Source organism: Epinephelus lanceolatus, chromosome 8, assembly GCF_041903045.1.
Source record: "Epinephelus lanceolatus isolate andai-2023 chromosome 8, ASM4190304v1, whole genome shotgun sequence".
Taxonomy (NCBI): Eukaryota; Metazoa; Chordata; class Actinopteri; order Perciformes; family Serranidae; genus Epinephelus; species Epinephelus lanceolatus.
This window is the reverse complement of record NC_135741.1, coordinates 8921391-8939278: the sequence shown is the minus strand read 5'-3', so window position 1 is coordinate 8939278 and position 17888 is coordinate 8921391. Positions and strand designations below refer to the sequence as shown.

Below are 17888 nucleotides of genomic sequence, written 5' to 3'. Positions count from 1 at the left end.
GGAGCACACAGGTGAGGCGTCAGCGCAGACTGCTCTTCTCATTGTCTCACTATGGACCTGCCATTTTTATTGCTCTGTACTCTGTTGGAAGTCCTGGCTGTAAAGTGTAAGTAAGCTCCTTTATCTTGAATCTACAGTTTATTTGTGCGCAAAAAGTGCTGTAGGTGAAGTTAAGCCTCTGGGGATACAGAGACAGGAGAGCTGGGAGGTATACTATGTTGTCTAACATCTTGAATAATTACAAACTGACACCTCTGGGTTCATAAATTCAATGTGCATTTACACAGGCTGAATGTGTATCTAATGTCTTATTAGCATCCCTTTTATCTGTGTTTTTAAAAGATCCTTTTTAGCTGTGGCACTTGCAGTCTGACGCTCCCTTGAGACTGTCTTTTGACAGAAAAGTGTGACTCAGAGCCATTTTGATCTGGGCATGACTGAGCTTCTCACTGCTTTAAATCGAAAATCACACATGCAGAGTAACAGGAGAAGGGAGGAATTGGTTTATATTGTTATTAGTATGAATAAATGAGAATATTTTTTAGAAGAACTATAGTCATTTTTTTTGGGATATCTGTAAGATTAAGTCAGGCTCATCTAATGTAAAGTCCTTTGTAATGACACTATTGTGATGCACTGCAGCTTGTTGCTTATTTTATTGCTCACATTTCAAAGTTTCATTTAAAACTTTAGTACAAACCAGTAACACGGTTTAAAATCCTCTAACGTGCATATTGTTGCTCAGTGCATCAAAGATATTTCTGAGATAAGGAGCTTTAGAAATAAGAAGGTCAGTAAAAGTGTGCCTATTCACTGACAGAATTTGAAACCTCAAGAACAGCAGATGAAGGCGAAAAACAAAATAACAATAAGTAATTGTGGATGACGCCCCCTTTTGTGCCTGGCAATTATGTCACAAAGATAAAATGTAAACGGAGACTCCGATATGCAACTTTAACTGGACCTGGGACTGAACAGAACCGCTTCAGTTCACAGTAGACAATGCTGGAGACATATTAACTGTTCCTAATTTTGGCTGGTTAGAGTATGGAATATGTGGAGTTGTTTGCATTAAAGGCAGCCAAGCGGTAAGCAGTGAATTACATATAATTAACCTGCAACAATGCAGTGTAATCGTGTGTGCAAAAAACCACACTATACGTTATATTCTATTCAGTTCAGCCCACACTACGCACAATAGGAGACACATTGTTCAAGGTTCGGTTTCAAGGTCATTACATAACGCTTTCTAATGCACCTGAATGCGTGTGTGTATCTATCTCACACACCCAATCCATGCCATGCAAACTGTATAGAGTTACCGCTTTGCTCTTGACACGTACCACCGCTGCTAATTATAGCAGCAGCGGGGTCAATATCTGGGGCAGTAATGAGAGGGGATCGTCTCAGCGCTGATGGCATTTCTGTGTCTGAGATGGCTCTCAGTCACTGAGATGTACACTTTGGGTTATAGTCGGAAAGTTTCAAATGTTTACAGTGCTCGCACTCTCAGGGCTGTAGCCTGGATTTCAGAAATATTGAGGTCATGAGTCGAAGTGGCTGAAAGTCCCTCCAAGTCTCTGAAGTTTTTGATTGTTCATATTGTTTTTATTCAGTTAACTGTTGAAAGATCTTATTTCCCAAGGTAAACTTCTGTTGTGTCAAAGCCTGCTCCGACCTGCCAGGGATAAAATCCTGATGTTGCAATATTGAATCCTAAAAGCAGTCTGAGAGTGCTGAAATCCGCCCACTGAACTCGTGTACATTTTTAATTTTGGAAAGTAAAGTGCTCTTCAGGTTGTTAAGCCACCCAAAACTTTCAGGAAAAAGTGCAGAGGATGTGTCCTCAATGGAAGGTGCAGCCTCGAGAACTTTGAAGGATGAGAGAAACTTTTGAGTGTCACTTTTTTAAGAGGCTGATGCATCTAAGTGCTTTGCATCCTCTTTAATTTTTCTCTTCAACACATCACAGTCATAAGGCATGTCCAAGCTCTCAAAGTCAGGTTTACACCTAATAAACTTCACCAGAATAAGAATCTCTTGGTGAAGGACGTAGTTAGATCCTTTACTAAACTAGAAGCAGCTATTCTGCAATATGAAAATACCCCATACATTGACGATATTACTCAAGGGGTGCCCAGTAGCTCAGGAGGTTACGCAGGGATCCCATGTATAAAGGCAGTGTCCTTGCTGCAGCGGTTGCGGGTTCAGTTCCAGCCTGTAGCCCTTTGCTACATGTCACCCTCGCCTCTTTTATCTATAAAGCCCAATATTATAAATCACAACTTGCCTCAGAGGGCTTTACAGCATACGACATCCCTCTGTCCTTGGACCCTCACAGTGTATAAGGAAAAACTGGTAGAAACCTCAGGAAGAGCAACTGAGGAGAGATCCCTCTTCCGGGATAGAAAGACATATGCACAGAACAGATTAACATAATAAATGTACACTGATCCATATGACAGCGCTTAAACAGTGCCCTATCCAATAAAGCAAAAGCCAGAAAAATAATCTTTAAAACAAAAGGAAAATGTCACTCAAGTAAGACTATTATTAGCAAAAGTCAAGACTTATAAGTCAGGTAAAATGGTCCCTGTGAGTGTTATATCATCAAACATGATATTATTGAATTATTAGTACCTATACATTAATGTGTAAGATGGGTAAGATACTTTATCCTGTAACTGTGCATTATATTTCATAAGTTCATCATCTGTTTTGTATGTAAAAACTTATTTGTAACTAAAGCTGTCAGATGAATGTAATGGGGTGAGAAGTATCGTATTTCCCGCTGAATTGTGGTGGTTTAGAAGTATAATGTTACAAAAATAAAAAGCAATACTCAAGCGAAGTCCAAGTACCTCAGATTTGCACTTAAAGCAACAGTTCACCCTGAAATCAAAAATACTTTTTTTCCCCTCTGACCTGTTGTGCTGTTAATTAATCTAATTTCTTCTGGTGTGAGTTGCAGAGTGTTGGAGATATCAGTTGTAGAGATGTCTACCTAAGTGCTAAAAAATACATTTGATAAACTCAACAGTGATGTCTAGACATCATGACAATATAATCCACAGACCTTGTCGTGAGCAGTTTCATGCAGGAACTACTTTATTTCTACTGAACTACACCCGCCAACCGCACCAGCTCGCAGAAGGAAGTCTTTTCATGGCCAAGAGGCTTGTCCTTGTCACAGTTCAAGATGTTAACACTCAAGCTGTGCTTATTCCCATGGCATCAAATACTGCTGCTTTGGCACGCCCCTCCACATGTGACACTGACGCCAAAGGCACCCTTTAGTGTTTTTATGAGACGCATGGGGCTTTCAGCTAACGCCAATGTAAACCCATCCATGGCAATCTGCGAAACTGAGAGGAAGTGGCGTTTTTGCAGCAGTTGTTCAGTCCATAGGGACTTTAGAGGAGAGGTGCCAGTTCGCCTCCTGGGCACCGCCAAGTTGCCCTGGAGCAAGGCACACAACCCCCCAACTACTTGGGGCGCCTGTCCGTGGGAAGCCCCCTCGCTCTGAAATCTCTCCATTTTAATGCATGTATAAGTCCTGTTTTTGCATGTATGTGTATGACAACAGAGTGGAAAAATTTCCCCTCGGGGACTAAAGTCTATCTTCTTTCTCTTCTTCCTCTATAAAGGGCAAGCCCCCCCTAAAAAGTGGACTATCATCAGTTCGTGTCCAGTGAGAAATCAAAAGTCAAAGTTCTTTTAATGTGACGTTATGCAATTTACATACGGTCACTGTGCACTGACATCACGTTACATCACGTAACAATCCCAGTTATTTTTTTAAAACATGATCTTTTTTTTCTAAATCTAACCAAGTAGTTTTGTTCCCTAATCCTAGCCATGACCATTTCACAACATTAAACACATATTAGAATCTGTTTCAGGTGTGTGCCACATAGATAACTAAAGGTTACCCTGTGCATTGCTATGAGCGTAAAAGCATCAGGGCCCGTATTCACAAAGAATCCTAAGACTAAGAAAAATCTTAGAATTCCTCGAATTCTAAGATTTTTCTTAGAATTTTCCCTTGGTAAGATAAAAGTTATTCACAAAGCATCTTAGGCCTTAAGAGAGCTCCTAAGGTGAAAAACTGTTAAGAGGAGGGAGGAGGACTTTTAAGAGGCCTAAGAGTGTCTTAAACAGAGAAGATGGGGGAAAGACAGAGAGGAAGGAGAGATATTCTCCGTATATTGAACGACAGTGATTTAATAAGACGCTACCGGCTTGATCGTGCAGGGATAATGTTTGTGGTTGACCTCATCAGGGATGAGCTTACTTTTCCCACCCAGCGTAGTAACGCAATAACGCCCGCTTTGGATTGCAGCACGTACCGGCGCTTCTCACACTCATCACTTGTGCGTAAAAGGAGAGGGAACGATGCATTGATGTGTCAGGCAATAAGCTCCCAAGTCTGCCTCTTCCCTTGTGCCGTGATCCCGGGACCGAATTTCCCTCTTAAAGCTCCGTTGTTCTCCTCCATGAGCTGTGCCAACAGCAGGCACTGCTCTTCTGTCCAGTTCAGCTTTCTCGTTCTTTTTTTCTCCATTTCGTTGGTTGTTTTGGTCATTCTGCCAAATCAAACTGCTTTTTACAAGGAGGCCAGCAATCACAGTAATTGCTGACAGCTGAGTCTGCGTCCACCATCAATATCAAATAGATTAAGTAGTAAAATTACCAGCATGGCGAGTAAACATAACAATAAGCAAATCAATATGATAATCGGCATGTGAATGAGGTACGTTCAAACATTTTGAAGCTGGGTAACAATTAATTTAATTTTGCTGAGTTTCATCATCATGACATACAATTATTTTCACAATTACACATTTCTTAATAGCCTATGATCGGTTCATTTCACTGTCCATTCATTACTAGGAGCGCATTTTTTTTTCTTTTTGTAACAACCAATCACAGCTTTTAGAAGACTGTGTCATACCTAGCAACGGGGTCAACCACACCTCCTCACTAAGATAAAAGTTTCTGTCCCCTCCTTTCTCAGAGTTGCTCTCAGAAACTTCCTGAATCACTCTTAAGCTAAGATTCCTTGCTAGGAATTTTTAGGCTAAGTTAGGAGCTCTCTGAGAGGACTCTGAGAATCTTTGTGAATACGGGCCCAGTATTTGACAACGTGGGAATGAGAATGGATTGAAACATTAATAGCGTCCTCCCTGGCTGGGCTGTAACGTTACTTAGCTCAGTGGTGGTACGTGAGCTGTAAAATATTTGAATGTACTTTCACAGTAAATTATTGTGTCCTTTCACAACAGTAAACTGTGAAATTACAGCTGTATACTGTGATCTTACAGTAGTTGTGCCTGCATGCTACTGTGATATAATTGTATGTTCCTGTAAATTACTGAATTTAACTGTAACATCACACTTTATGTACACCTGACTGTATTTCACTCTAACCTACAGTTAAATTCTACTGTGATTTAGCAGTATGCTTCTGTAGAATTACTATATCTACAGGCATGAATTTCACAATAAAATTCTGTATGTCATAAAATATCACAGTAAAAGCCAGTGAAGGTGATAATAATGTAATTTATTGTGAAATATCACAGTAACATATCCTCTCGAGACCTGAACTTTTGTTTGGTATGCATTTTAATTTCTCCTGGCTAACTGGGATCAGTACCTGATAAGTATAAAAACTAAACATTGTCAGCGATAATAAAGTCCCAATGTCCTCAAATGAGTACCTCCTAATTAACAGCGTCTCAGCTTGTTACTGTTGCTAAAATTGGTCAAATGTGTTGCAATATCAAACTACAAACATTATTAATCATAAATAAGCAAGTTTCAACAATAAAATGTGATCAGGTTTTGGACCTTGTCCTCTTTTGTGTCGGGATCGGCTGCAGACTGACTTGGCAGAGATGGCTGCCATCTTGTTTTTACATTAATGAATGAATTGTGCTCTTACTACCACTAGATGGCACAAAAAGTGTCCAGGAAAGAGAACAACAGGTCTAAGTTAAGTGGAATAAAGTATAAGGTCGAGTAAACCCAAAGTGTGGTGTCTTTACATGAGGACACAGGGTCTCAGGAGGATATTGTAACTACCTGGAAATAATTTGCTGTGTAGCAGTAGATGCACGCTTCCTTCTGCGCAGTGAAATGGTTGGTGGGTATATTCATTCATCTTCTAACCGCTTCATCCTCTTGAGGGTCGTGGGGGGGCTGGAGCCTATCCCAGCTGACATTGGGCGAGAGGCAGGGTACACCCTGGACAGGTCATCAGACTATCACAGGGCTGACACATAGAGACAAACAACCATTCACACTCACATTCACACCTACGGACAATTTAGAGTCACCAGTTAACCTGCATGTCTTTGGACTGTGGGAGAAAGCCGGAGTGCCCGGAGAGAACCCACGCTGACACGTGCCGCCCTGGTTGGTGGGTGTAGTTCAGTAGAAATAAAATAGTTCAGACGTGAAACTGCTCACAACATGGTCTGTGGATTATCTTAGGTAACTGGAATTTCTGGAAAGAGACATTGCTGTTCAGTTTTACAAATGTGTTTTTTTGCCACTTTGAGCACCACAAGCTGAGTGCCATCTGGTGCCATTATATTTGAGAGAAGGCAGACATTTCTATAATATCCCCAACACTTGGTAACTCAAACCATAACAGTCCAGATTGACAAACTGCACGACAGGTAAGAGGAAAAATGTGTATTTTTGATTTTGGGGTGAACTGTCCCTTTAAGTGCAGCACTTGAGTACATGTACTTGGCTAATTTCTACCACTGTTTAGGATTCAGAAATCCAATCAAGTCAGTGTGTCGTCTTCAAATGTGACATCAGATAGATAATGACGCTCAGTCCTCGTGTGAATCAATGCACCTCAGAGATGAGATTGTTTTTCATTGATCTGCTAAGCCAGGAGCATCTGTACACTGAAGTCAGCCGCTCTTTATGACTTGTATTGTTTTTGCTGATGCTGCAGCCGCAGTAATAACGTTACAACTGTGTGAGCTCCTTATGGACTGTTATATGTGCTTCTCTCTCTAAATCCAATCTAAGCCGTCTTTATTTCTCTGTGTGTGTGTCGCAGGTCAAGAGGAGCCACAGGAACGCATAGTGGGAGGATACGCTCCCGTTCCACATTCAATCAAGCACATCGTGTCGATACAGACAAGACAGCGTCAGCACTTATGCGGGGGATCCTTGATAAACAAGTTCTGGGTAATCACAGCAGCACACTGTAACGTTGGGTGAGTTATTTTTTTCTGCATATGATTTACCCGACTATAAAAGCAATATGACCTCAGCATAATAAAGCTGTAAAATAAACTCCAGGTTACAGTATACTGCACACCTGTGTCCTGATTCAGCTTCTTGTAAAGAAGTTTTATGCAACAACAAACGGCTTATTGACATACGATGACCTCAACTTGACTTCTCTGCGTGTAAACGCGTTCATACAGGATTTCATTGGCAGATCCAGTAATTTCGAGCCATATCAAATGGTCAGTTCTGCAAGTTATGGAGACTGAGAAAGTGATACGAGCACTCCAGTAACAATGGAGGTCTGTGGTACGGGAATCTGACACAAGCATATGACGGCCTCGGAGCTCACTGAAAAACACACTTTCATATAAATTACAAACAGCTCAGCTCGTAAGGAAGCAATCATTTTGGACAGTGTTTGGTGTTTAATACAGACTCTAGGGTTACAACAGTGCAGCAGCAATTGATATCAGCCTTTTATTAAATGACAGTAAAAAGGACTGTCAGTGTCGCCTACTTCCCTATAGCCTGTTTCCACCAAACACTTTCAGTATGGTACCTTTGGAACCAACAGTAACTCTTGAGACATGGTACCTAGACCCTAGGGCTGTTTAGCGTTTTCACCACAAACAGTACTTCTTTATGTGGGCGGGGTTGTTGTCACTCACTGCACCGTCCAGCTCTCACTAGCCCCTTTCACACTGCCAGATTTTCCGCAAATGTTGGGCCGTTTTGCTGGCAAGCTGTGAGCGTTTAGACACACAGAGCCGGATTGGCGAGTTGATCTGAGGTGCCCAATTTTCCGCCTCGTAGGGTAGACATATTGGCGGAACATTTTTAGTTTAAACAGACTGAGGCGCCTTTCCGCCACGGGAGGGGCTGTTGAAGACTTGTGGGAGGAGCTGCTGATGACGGCTGCTGGTGCGACCCACTGGCGGTGGATAAACAGGAAACAGCTGATAGCAGGAATTAGCGAGCAGCTAGTACCAAGAGGGAAACGCAAACCTGACAGACACTGTAAAGATGAGCAACTGGGGAGACAAGGAATTGCGCGCCCTCCTTGTCCTCGCAAACAAAGAGGCCATTAACCGTCAGATGACGGGAACAGTGAAGAACGGGCCGACTTACGAGAGAATCACTGAAGAACTGACCAGCCTTCCCTCCCACGTCACTGGTTACACCACACGCTGAGCTACACGTTTTGTTACTTGCTCACGCCCCCCATTGTCCCGAAGAAGGTGCATTCTGTATAAAGAAAAGTAGGTAGGCGGCATTTTGCTGCACTCCCTGATTTTGTTTTTATACTGCCAATGCTGAAAAAGACTGATTGGGCTTTCCTGCAAATTTGCACAATTCCTATCTAAAAAGGGCTACTGTATTTCCTCATTATCGGTGACACCGATGGAAGTCTGCACCTCGTTTATCGTCAACAAAATGAGGCTGCACGCTGACATTTTCAGAACAAAATGGAGCAGGCTGCAGTGAGAGTCTCTCTCCATGGGACATTTAAAGATAGGTTTTTGCATTTAGTCCTTCTCAGGCAAGCTCAGGGGTTTAGTGTTGCCGTAGCCCACAGGAACGATGCTATGCGCAGCTTTTTTTTCTGGGGGTGACGATTAGAATATATGTAGGACACATAACCCGTTAGAAATTAATATATGTTGTTAAATGCTTGAAGAGCCACTCATTACTAAAAGTGTTTGTCATCTAAGAGACATGATAAAAACAGAATGGTCAAAGTTGTCACAGTGAAATTTAAGGTGTGTTGATGGATTCACGTCCTCAAGTCATGCATTGAGTAACATTACAAGTAAACGTTCCACCTTAAAAGTCGCCGTCAGTCGGCCCAGTGAATTAAGTTATTTTTTTCTCCAGTTGCTGTGAGAGGCAGCAAAACATCCTTTCATTTTATAGTTATAGATTACTAATGAGCCTCAACCAGCCACAACTCAGCCCTGAGCAGAGTGACCGTCCTCTACTGACCAATCAGACTGCATCACAACATGGTGAATTTGCTTTTTATCTTTGCAGGGTAGACAAAATGATGATAGTAGCAGGAGACTACTCTCTGGCCATCTATGAGGGCACAGAGCAAGAAATCCTGCCCCAACTTCTGGTTCCCCACCCTGACTACAACAGCACCACCACCAACAACGACATTATGCTTATAAAGGTACAAGATGCAAACTCTTGGTGTATTTTTAGAGCTTGTTTCTATCAGTATGTCTGTTTACTGATCACGCTCTCCCCCATCTCTGCAGCTGAGGGCTCCAGTCTATCTGAACAGCTACGTTTCCATCGCTCTGCTGCCACGACACGACGCCTCCATAGCGGAGGGCAGGCTGTGTCGAGTGTCAGGCTGGGGATACACCAGCCCAACTGGAGGCCAGATCCCCTCCACTCTCCGAACTGTCAAGCTCCCCATTGTCTCCACAGAAAAATGTAACAGCAGCGATTCCTTCGACGGCACCATCACAGCAAACATGCTCTGTGCTGGCTTCAGCGCTGGAGGGAAGGACGCCTGTCAGGTAAGAAGACCTCAGTAGTTTTACTCAGTGTGTAAAACTACTAAGGAACTCTTAGTTGTTGTTTTTTACCCAGTAAAATATGACTCTGGTAAGGAACCTATCATCCCTGATGTTCCCTTCCCTCCTGCTGTTTCAGGGGGACTCTGGGGGTCCACTTGTATGTGAGGGCCGGGTCTATGGTCTGGTGTCCTGGGGAAAAGGATGTGCTGAACCCCAGTTTCCCGGAGTCTACACTGCTGTGTCCAAGTTCCGCAGGTGGATAGACAACACAATCTTTAGTTACTACAGCAGGTGCAACGAGGACTAAAACCCAGTGTTACTGACATTAAAAACTCTCAGTGGAGACTCAAGGTTCTACATTTCAATTTCTTTGATTTAATATTTGTTGTTTTTACCATTTGTACACATTTGATTTATGTTAATGTGTTAAAGGCGTTGTTTGACATTTTGGGAGATACGCTTACTCGCTTTCTTGCGCGCTGTGTGCTCAGTATGAACAGCTAGCAGCCTTTTAACTTAGCTTAGTGTAGAGACTGGAAACAGGAGGAACAGCCCTGCTAAAGCTCACTCATTAACACATGATATCTTGTTTGGTTAGGACTATTTGTTGGTGCTAAGCTAAGCTAAACATATCCACTAAACAAGAGAGTGGTATTGTGCAAATTAATCCATTTTCCAAAATGTCAAACTATTCCTTTAAGTTTTCAAGCTTGAATATTTATCATGTCTGTTGTTGATCTGTTTCACGCATTTTAAAAAACAAACACCCCTCTGGTAATAAAGAAAGGACATACTAACCACATTTCCACAACGTGAAGAATGAAGTGCCATATCACAGCTTAAATTGCACTAAATCAGAGCTCATGCTGAACTATGTGAAATGCTGTGAGCAAGTGCATGCACTATTTAACCGTCAGGTGTAACCGATGCTACGACTGCAACAGCCAAGATCACAGCGACTAACACAATAACAGCAACAACTGTACATTATACTGCAATCCGATACAGGGGACCTGAAAAACACATTTGTGAAGCTTGTGCAATTTTATTAAAGGGACAGTTCACCACAAAATCAAAATACATATTTTGGTGTGAGTTTCCAACTGTTGGCGATATCAGCCGTAGAGATGTCTGCCTTCTCTTGAATATAATTAAAATAGATGTTACTCAGCTTGTGGTGCTCAAAGTGCCAAAAAATATGCTTGAAAAATGTCTCTTTCCAGAAAAAATGACCCGGTTACTCAAGATAATCGACAGACCTTGTTATATTTTCCTTCTAACAAGTACACCCACCAATCATATCACCGGGCAGAAGGAAGTGTGCATCTACTCATGGCACTTGCTCACGACAGCGCGAGATGTAAACATTAATGACGTCCTCCTCGGCTGACCTGTAACCTTGGCTAGCTCAGTGGTGCTAGGTGAGCTAGCAGTAGATGCACGCTTCCTTCTGCCTGGTGATATAATTTAGAAGATAATTTTGCAAGTCAAGAAAGTCGCAGTACCATTTAGCTTTGTGTAGAAACCTCTCAGTTAACCACATCTCTCATCTTGCACAATATCCTTCACCAACACTGTATTCCAAGCACAAATGTAACATTAGCCATGTTTCCATCAGCCTGTTTAGATGCGCATCTAGAAGTATCGCATCGGAAAATTATGATGGAAACGCCAAAATTCAAATTAAAATCCCCTGATTCACACAAACTAAAATACGCTGGTTTTAGCCGGGTTTTGGTTGATTCGAAAAAATGTTGATTCGCAAAACGGGGGATGGAAACAGTTATGTTCAAATTAAGTCTGACGTAGCGCACCTCTCTCCATGGTGATATCCACACTCCAGGTCGGGAAGGTGGTAATGCATTTACAAGCTGGTTGCCAACCGCCAGAAAACGTAGAAGAAGAAGAATGCAAGAGTTGTTTTGTTTCCGGTTCTGCGGAGAACTCGCGCGAGTTTGTAGATTTCACCAAAGTCCGTACATTTAATGGAAACACACAGGATTCATATTTCTTTTAATGCACATTTCCCAATGATTCGAATCACTTTTGGATGAAAACATAGCTAATGTCTGACCTGATGTGTTTTATCCTGTGACTCTTTGTGTGAGTACACTTTGGTGGGAAAAACACAGGCACATTGCAACTGCAGTGAAAGATGCAGAACAACAACCACTCCACCCAGCCTGGTCATGGCAAGGTGCTGGAATCATCTCTAAGTCCTGACTAGTAGAAAAAGGTTTCCACACGCTTACATCTATGCAGTGTTTCACTTTACTGTTGAGACTTTGATCTATTTGACCTTCATCAGAGCATACATAAAGCAACAATGGACAGGCTGGTAAAAGCAACCAATCTCAGTCTAATCACTGGCTGTATGCAGCACACCTGTGTACAGCCATGGTGGTAGAAACTCCACCTCCTGGCAAACCGTGGGGCACACAAACGCAAGCCACACTTATCTTGTCACACAGTACCAGAATACAAAAAAAAAAAACACACAACAATTTTTTTTTTCAATTGCTTTCAATTCAAGCTTTTCAATTGTTGAGCTCTGTCTGTCTGCTCTGATGAAGGTCTAATAGACTGAAAGCTCAACAATAAAGTGAAACACTGCATAGATGTAAGCGTGCAGAAACCTTTTCCTACCGGCTGCAGTGAAAGAGAAGGCGATGGCATCACGACTTGTGTCGTCTGTCTAATTACTTTCACAGTCTTATGCTTCCACAATTTGGAACTTTCTTGAGCTGCAACATTATCTTTAAATCGACAAAGATATGTGTAAATCATGGCACAATTCAAGCAGGATCAAAAAATAAGGTCCTGGTCACATAGTGGTCCACCAGAATCGTAGCTCTCTAATACTTTGAGTAACAACACTGTGGTTTGTTCAGAGACATTGCTGTGAGTTTTATTTTTTTTGGCAATTTGAACACCACAAGCCGAGTGCCATCTAGTTTTATCCTGTTGGAGAGAAGGCAGACATCTCTGTGACCAATATCTCCAACACTCTGCAACTCACTCAAAACAATCTAGACTGATAAACAGCACTATAGGTAAGAGGAAAAATATTTTGTTTCAGGGGTGAACTGTCCCCTTAAGACCGGACATGAAATGATCAGAAAACTATTTTGATAATTGATCATATTTTGCACTTGTTTGTGGGTTTGTCGTTTTGGATCGCAAAAACAAACATCAAATGGTAAAATTAATGCTTTTGATCAACTCTATTAAAACTGAATGAAGGCACAAATAATGCACACGTGGATTTATGTATTCTTTAAAGTCACGTTTAATCACTATAAGACCGTTAACACTCACAGAATTTCTGTCAATCTGAATGTGAACCTACTCAGTCACAGCGATTCAGAATCTATACACTGTGTGACTGTGCATGTGTGCAAGTGTGTGTGTGTGTGTGTGTGTGTGTGTGTGTGGAGGAAGACAAAGCAGCTGCCTTTTTTTCTCAGCATGTTCTTTAGTTTAATTAGTAAGTCGATGATCACTGCCAATTACATGTGGTTTATTTATGGAGTAGTGACGTTTTAAACTTGGCACTATGCAAGATGCACCTTGAAGTGTGAGAGTTGAGCAAACACATGCAAATAGGTAAAAAAAAAAAAACAGAGAGATTGAAACTGTGAGTGTGTTATGAAACAATGAGATGAGCTGTAGTGTTTTATACACTTTAATAAATTACTGGTCATCACACTCTCTTGGCTGACTTGTTTATTTGTAATTACAACACAGATATCACGGCTCAGAGGCTCATCGACACTCCTCTGTAGTGGAGCGGATTACACCGACCTGTTTGGACAGATAACTTCTAAAGTCCTCTCCATGCTGCTTATAACAGCACTTCAGTAAAGCCAGTATAGACGGACTCTTAATAAGTCACTACCCTGATTAATTTTTAAAAACTACAGCAATCCCTTTCGGTATATACAGCGTAAGTCTTGGTAGCTTGTCACCAGCTTCTCTATAACAGCTGATGAATGATCCCAAAAGTGGACTACCATCATGAAATATGCATGGAGCCAGTCTTCCCTCAGAGCAATCTGTGTAATGGCTCTGAGGCGCCGCTGCCTCGGCCAACAGTGATTCCCGTAAAGACGAGCAGAGGCTAAAGCCAGGTGAAATCAGTACAGACCGCATCACACCTGATAGGTGTAGATGCATCACAACAGAATGAATAGTTGATGTCCTACTTTGGAGGCGTCTCTGGTTTCACTGCTCGGCCCTGTTTGCCTGTGTGATGATGGGTGTGTCAGCGCCCCATGTGATTGATGGATTTCAGGGCTTTTATGCCTCTGATTTTCCTCGGTTACATAAAGGCTGATTCCTTTTGTTGTGGCATGAGAAGGCCTCCCCGGGGACTGTCAGAGTATATCGCCTGACATGGTTGATCCACAGTTCCCTATATGCTCACTGCCTCACAAAGGGACATTTCCCTCTTTGGGTTTGCGTGTTTCATGTGGAAAGTATTGATCAAGGCGTACAGATTGTGACCATTCCCCTTTGAGCTTCTCCCAGCAGACTGCGCTTTGTGGCAGCTGGGAGGAAAAAAAACATGTCTTACAACGCTAATGGCTGCTTTTCCCAAAAACTAGGCCACCAGCATCCATTATTTTTCAATATGTGTTATTCATACAGAGAACAAAGTTAACTTTAATGCCTCAGGCAGAGTTATGGAGTATCGGGGTTGGTATAGGAAAAAATAGACATTTAGGCGGTGGTGAAACAAGTGCTCAGATCCTGTACTTAAAGGGGAAGTACGCCCATTTCTAAAAATGTATACATATTATACCTATACTCTAAGACAGTCCAAAAATATTAGTAAACATAAACAACTCTCAAATCCAAGAACTGGAGTGCTAAAACTTAAATTTGTGATGTCATCAAGTATGAAGTCTTAGGCTGCCCCACAGACAGGGAAATAAGGAAACTGTTATATTTCAGTGGTTCCCAACTGGTGCGTGGGTCATGGGTCAAAAGTGGGTCACAGGTCCATTCTGAATGGACCACAAGTGACTTACAAATGCGTTAAATCTGTACAAAAACACACTTTATTTTTAAGTACAGTGAATTTCCAGTACAGAGCTTTTATTTTGAAGTGCCATTTCCTGCCATGGAGTGAGTAACTTACAGACAGCTGCTTTACAGAGCTTGTGACATGGCTAAATGCAAGCATGATACTGACTCATGTACTTTATATGAAGATGGATGACATGACAGCTCCCCAAAAATGAAGCCAAGACAGCTGGCTCGCCCCCTGTTGGCTGGCTGCGGTATAGGTCATAAAGCCCGCCTCCTCCGTGTTAGCAGATCGGACATTGGCCAAACTTAAAACTCTCATAAATTTTTCCCAAAGATGGGTGCGTCTGGACAAATTCCTTCATAAAACTTTTCACAAACTTTTGTTTTTGTGAAATATAGTATATTTTTATTTCTTCTGGGCCTTGAACAGTTATTTAATGTCCAGTGCAGTGATACTCAACTTACAGCTCGTGGGCCAAATCTGGCCAACGACAGGGTGCTGGGTGGCCTGGGCGACCATTTTCTAATTCATGATGAATATAAATTGATTGGATCTGCCTCTTGGCAGAGATCAGTGTGGAGAGTAAATGGTTGAAAACGTTGAAAACAAGCAATTCACGTTACACCCTGAGGTCCCCATTAAGGTCATGTTTTCCATGTTTCCAGTTTTTGTCAGTATTTCCTGTTTTATTTTGATACTCATCCTTGTTTCTAGTTTTACGTACATCACTTCCTGCCCATGTGTGTTTCCCTCCTGCGTGATTACCTGCCCCGCCCTGATTGGTATCACCTGTCCCTCATTACCCTCCTCCCTTGTGTATTTAGTCCTTGTGCTGCCCTTTGTGTGTTTGTCCAGTTCATTCTCAGTTGTTAGAGAGTGTTCTCTTTGGATTTAACCAGATTTTTTTTTTTTGACCCTGCTTAAGCCTACTGCCTTTGGATACCTTTGTTTGTGTTTTTGAACTGATTATCTGTGCACTGACCTCTTTTTTCAATAAAAGACCTTGTGTTTTTGAGTCCTGCATCTGAGTCCTTTCCTTGTTGGTTCCAGTCTGATATTTTAATCAAACCGATAAATATTTTTACAAAATGACGAGGCCAGTCATTGAACAAAGGGCCCCTGGGCAAACCACGTTAAGTATCCCTCATCTGGTGTGTAGGGTTAGCTGTGAGGTTACAGATTACAACCAACTGAAACTTCTCCTGTGTGCCAAGTGTGTAGAAAAAATTACAGTGGTCTGACTTTGTGTAGAGCAAAAATCTGTTTTTTTCTGTTCTGGGCTTCCATAGAACAACATGGCAGACTCCATGGAAGAGAACCTGCATCATGTGTAGATATAAATGAATCATTCTAAGGTAACATGAACACAGTGATTCTTATTTTTAGGTGATCACATACTAATAACCAGTCTGCAACACAAGGGGTCAACACGCCTGGGTCCCCGCCTCTGCCCGCTGCTCGGCACATAATGCACCTGGCCCTGATGCCAGTCCCTGTGAGGGGTGGGCCCACAGGGTGGCAGCTCTATTCATTCAGGCTGAGCCCGACTGGGTCCCATGGCTCAAGGCCCAAGCTCCCCCCCAGGTCTTGCTACAGAGAGGGGCCCAGTTGTCCCCATACCAGGTGAGGTACCCTTTTCCTGAATGTGCCATTTTATCAAGGTCTTCTTGAACGGCTCTTAGTCTGGCCTCTCTGCTGGGATGTCTTTGCCTTGGGAGACACTACCAAGGGCAGTTAGCCCCAGACAACACAGCTCCCAGGATCACAGGGACACGCAAACCCCCTTTCCATGTTAGGTGGTGATTTTTGGATACTCTGAAGGGTGGCTTGAGTCAGCCTCAGGGAAAGGGTAGGGAGCTCGGACATGTGGAGGGAGTTCGGAGTAGAGCCGCTGCTCCTTTGTGTCCAAAGGGGTCAGTTGAGGTGATTCAGGCATCTGATCAGGATGCCTCCTGGGTGCCTACCATTAGGGGTGTTCCAGGCATGTCCCACCGGTGGGAGGCCCCGGGGCAGACCCAGAACACACTGGAGGGATTATATACTGTGTCTTGTCTGGCCTGGGAATGCCTTGGGGTCTCCCAGGAGGAGCTGGAAAGTGTTTCTGGGGAGACGGACGTCTGGAATACTTTGCTCAGCCTGCTGCCCCCACGACCCAGCTCTGGATAAGCAGTTGAAAATGGATGGATGCATAAAAACACAGATTTAGGAATATTATATTCCATTTCTGCCAATGTATCCCCCTAAGTCACACACACTAGACCACACAATTTGAGAAGTTCAGTGTGAGAAATGTCTCTTTGGTTGAACTGCTGAGAACTTATAGACATCTATAGTGTGACAGTTTCCCTGACTAGACACTGCCGTTTGTGTTTGCATTGCATTTTAGAGGCATATCTTATGTTCTTTTATGCACAAGCTGTAGCATAAGGGTGTCATATCTCCCTCTTAGATGTAGTGGAGTTAAAGTGTGAAATAGAATTAAATGGAAATACTCAAGTATCTCAAAAATGCACTGCACAGTAAGAGAAAACACTTTTAACCAGTGCACTTGGCTGACTCGCTTGTTGCTGACAAGATGTTTTAATATTCAGGCAACTCTGTGAAGATGAAAGCTTTGTTACTAGATAAGAAAAACAATGATGGTTCCCTGAATGTCACAACAAAAACAAGTGGCTGCTGAGTGAAGATAAAAAAATGCTCATGACTTATTCGAACCACCAGGGGGCATTTGATCATTAAAGCATGAGGAACAGAAAAACAACAGAGAGGTGCAGCCCTGCTGGCACTTCCTCCTCTCCGCCTCTTCTCTTTGATTATAATAAGCCCTTCTTCTGAAGTGTTGTGTCTGCACATGGACCATTGCATCATGCTTTTTGAATTACAATCATTATGAATTTACAAAAATATAACACAGTTATGAGTGGGTTTTTTAATCTGCTGGAGAGGCTTCATTAGAGGCAAAATGAGAATGACAGGGAGCATCTGCTAAGAAACCTGAATGTGCCCGGTCCTTTATACTTGTTATAGCCGAGGTGCGGGGTCTTGGAGGCCAGACAACTGTTAGA

The 17888-nt window shown here is 42.5% G+C and overlaps 1 protein-coding gene across 1 annotated transcript; it reads left to right on the top strand.

The window, feature by feature from the left end:
• LOC117258792 (trypsin-3) lies at positions 1–10234 on the top strand. The gene is made up of 5 exons (XM_033629927.2): positions 1–106; positions 7085–7244; positions 9292–9433; positions 9522–9788; positions 9925–10234. The coding sequence occupies exons 1-5, from the start codon at positions 52–54 to the stop codon at positions 10093–10095; spliced, it is 795 nt and encodes a 264-aa protein (XP_033485818.1). The 5' UTR covers positions 1–51; the 3' UTR covers positions 10096–10234.
• The last annotated feature ends 7654 nt before the right edge of the window (positions 10235–17888 follow it).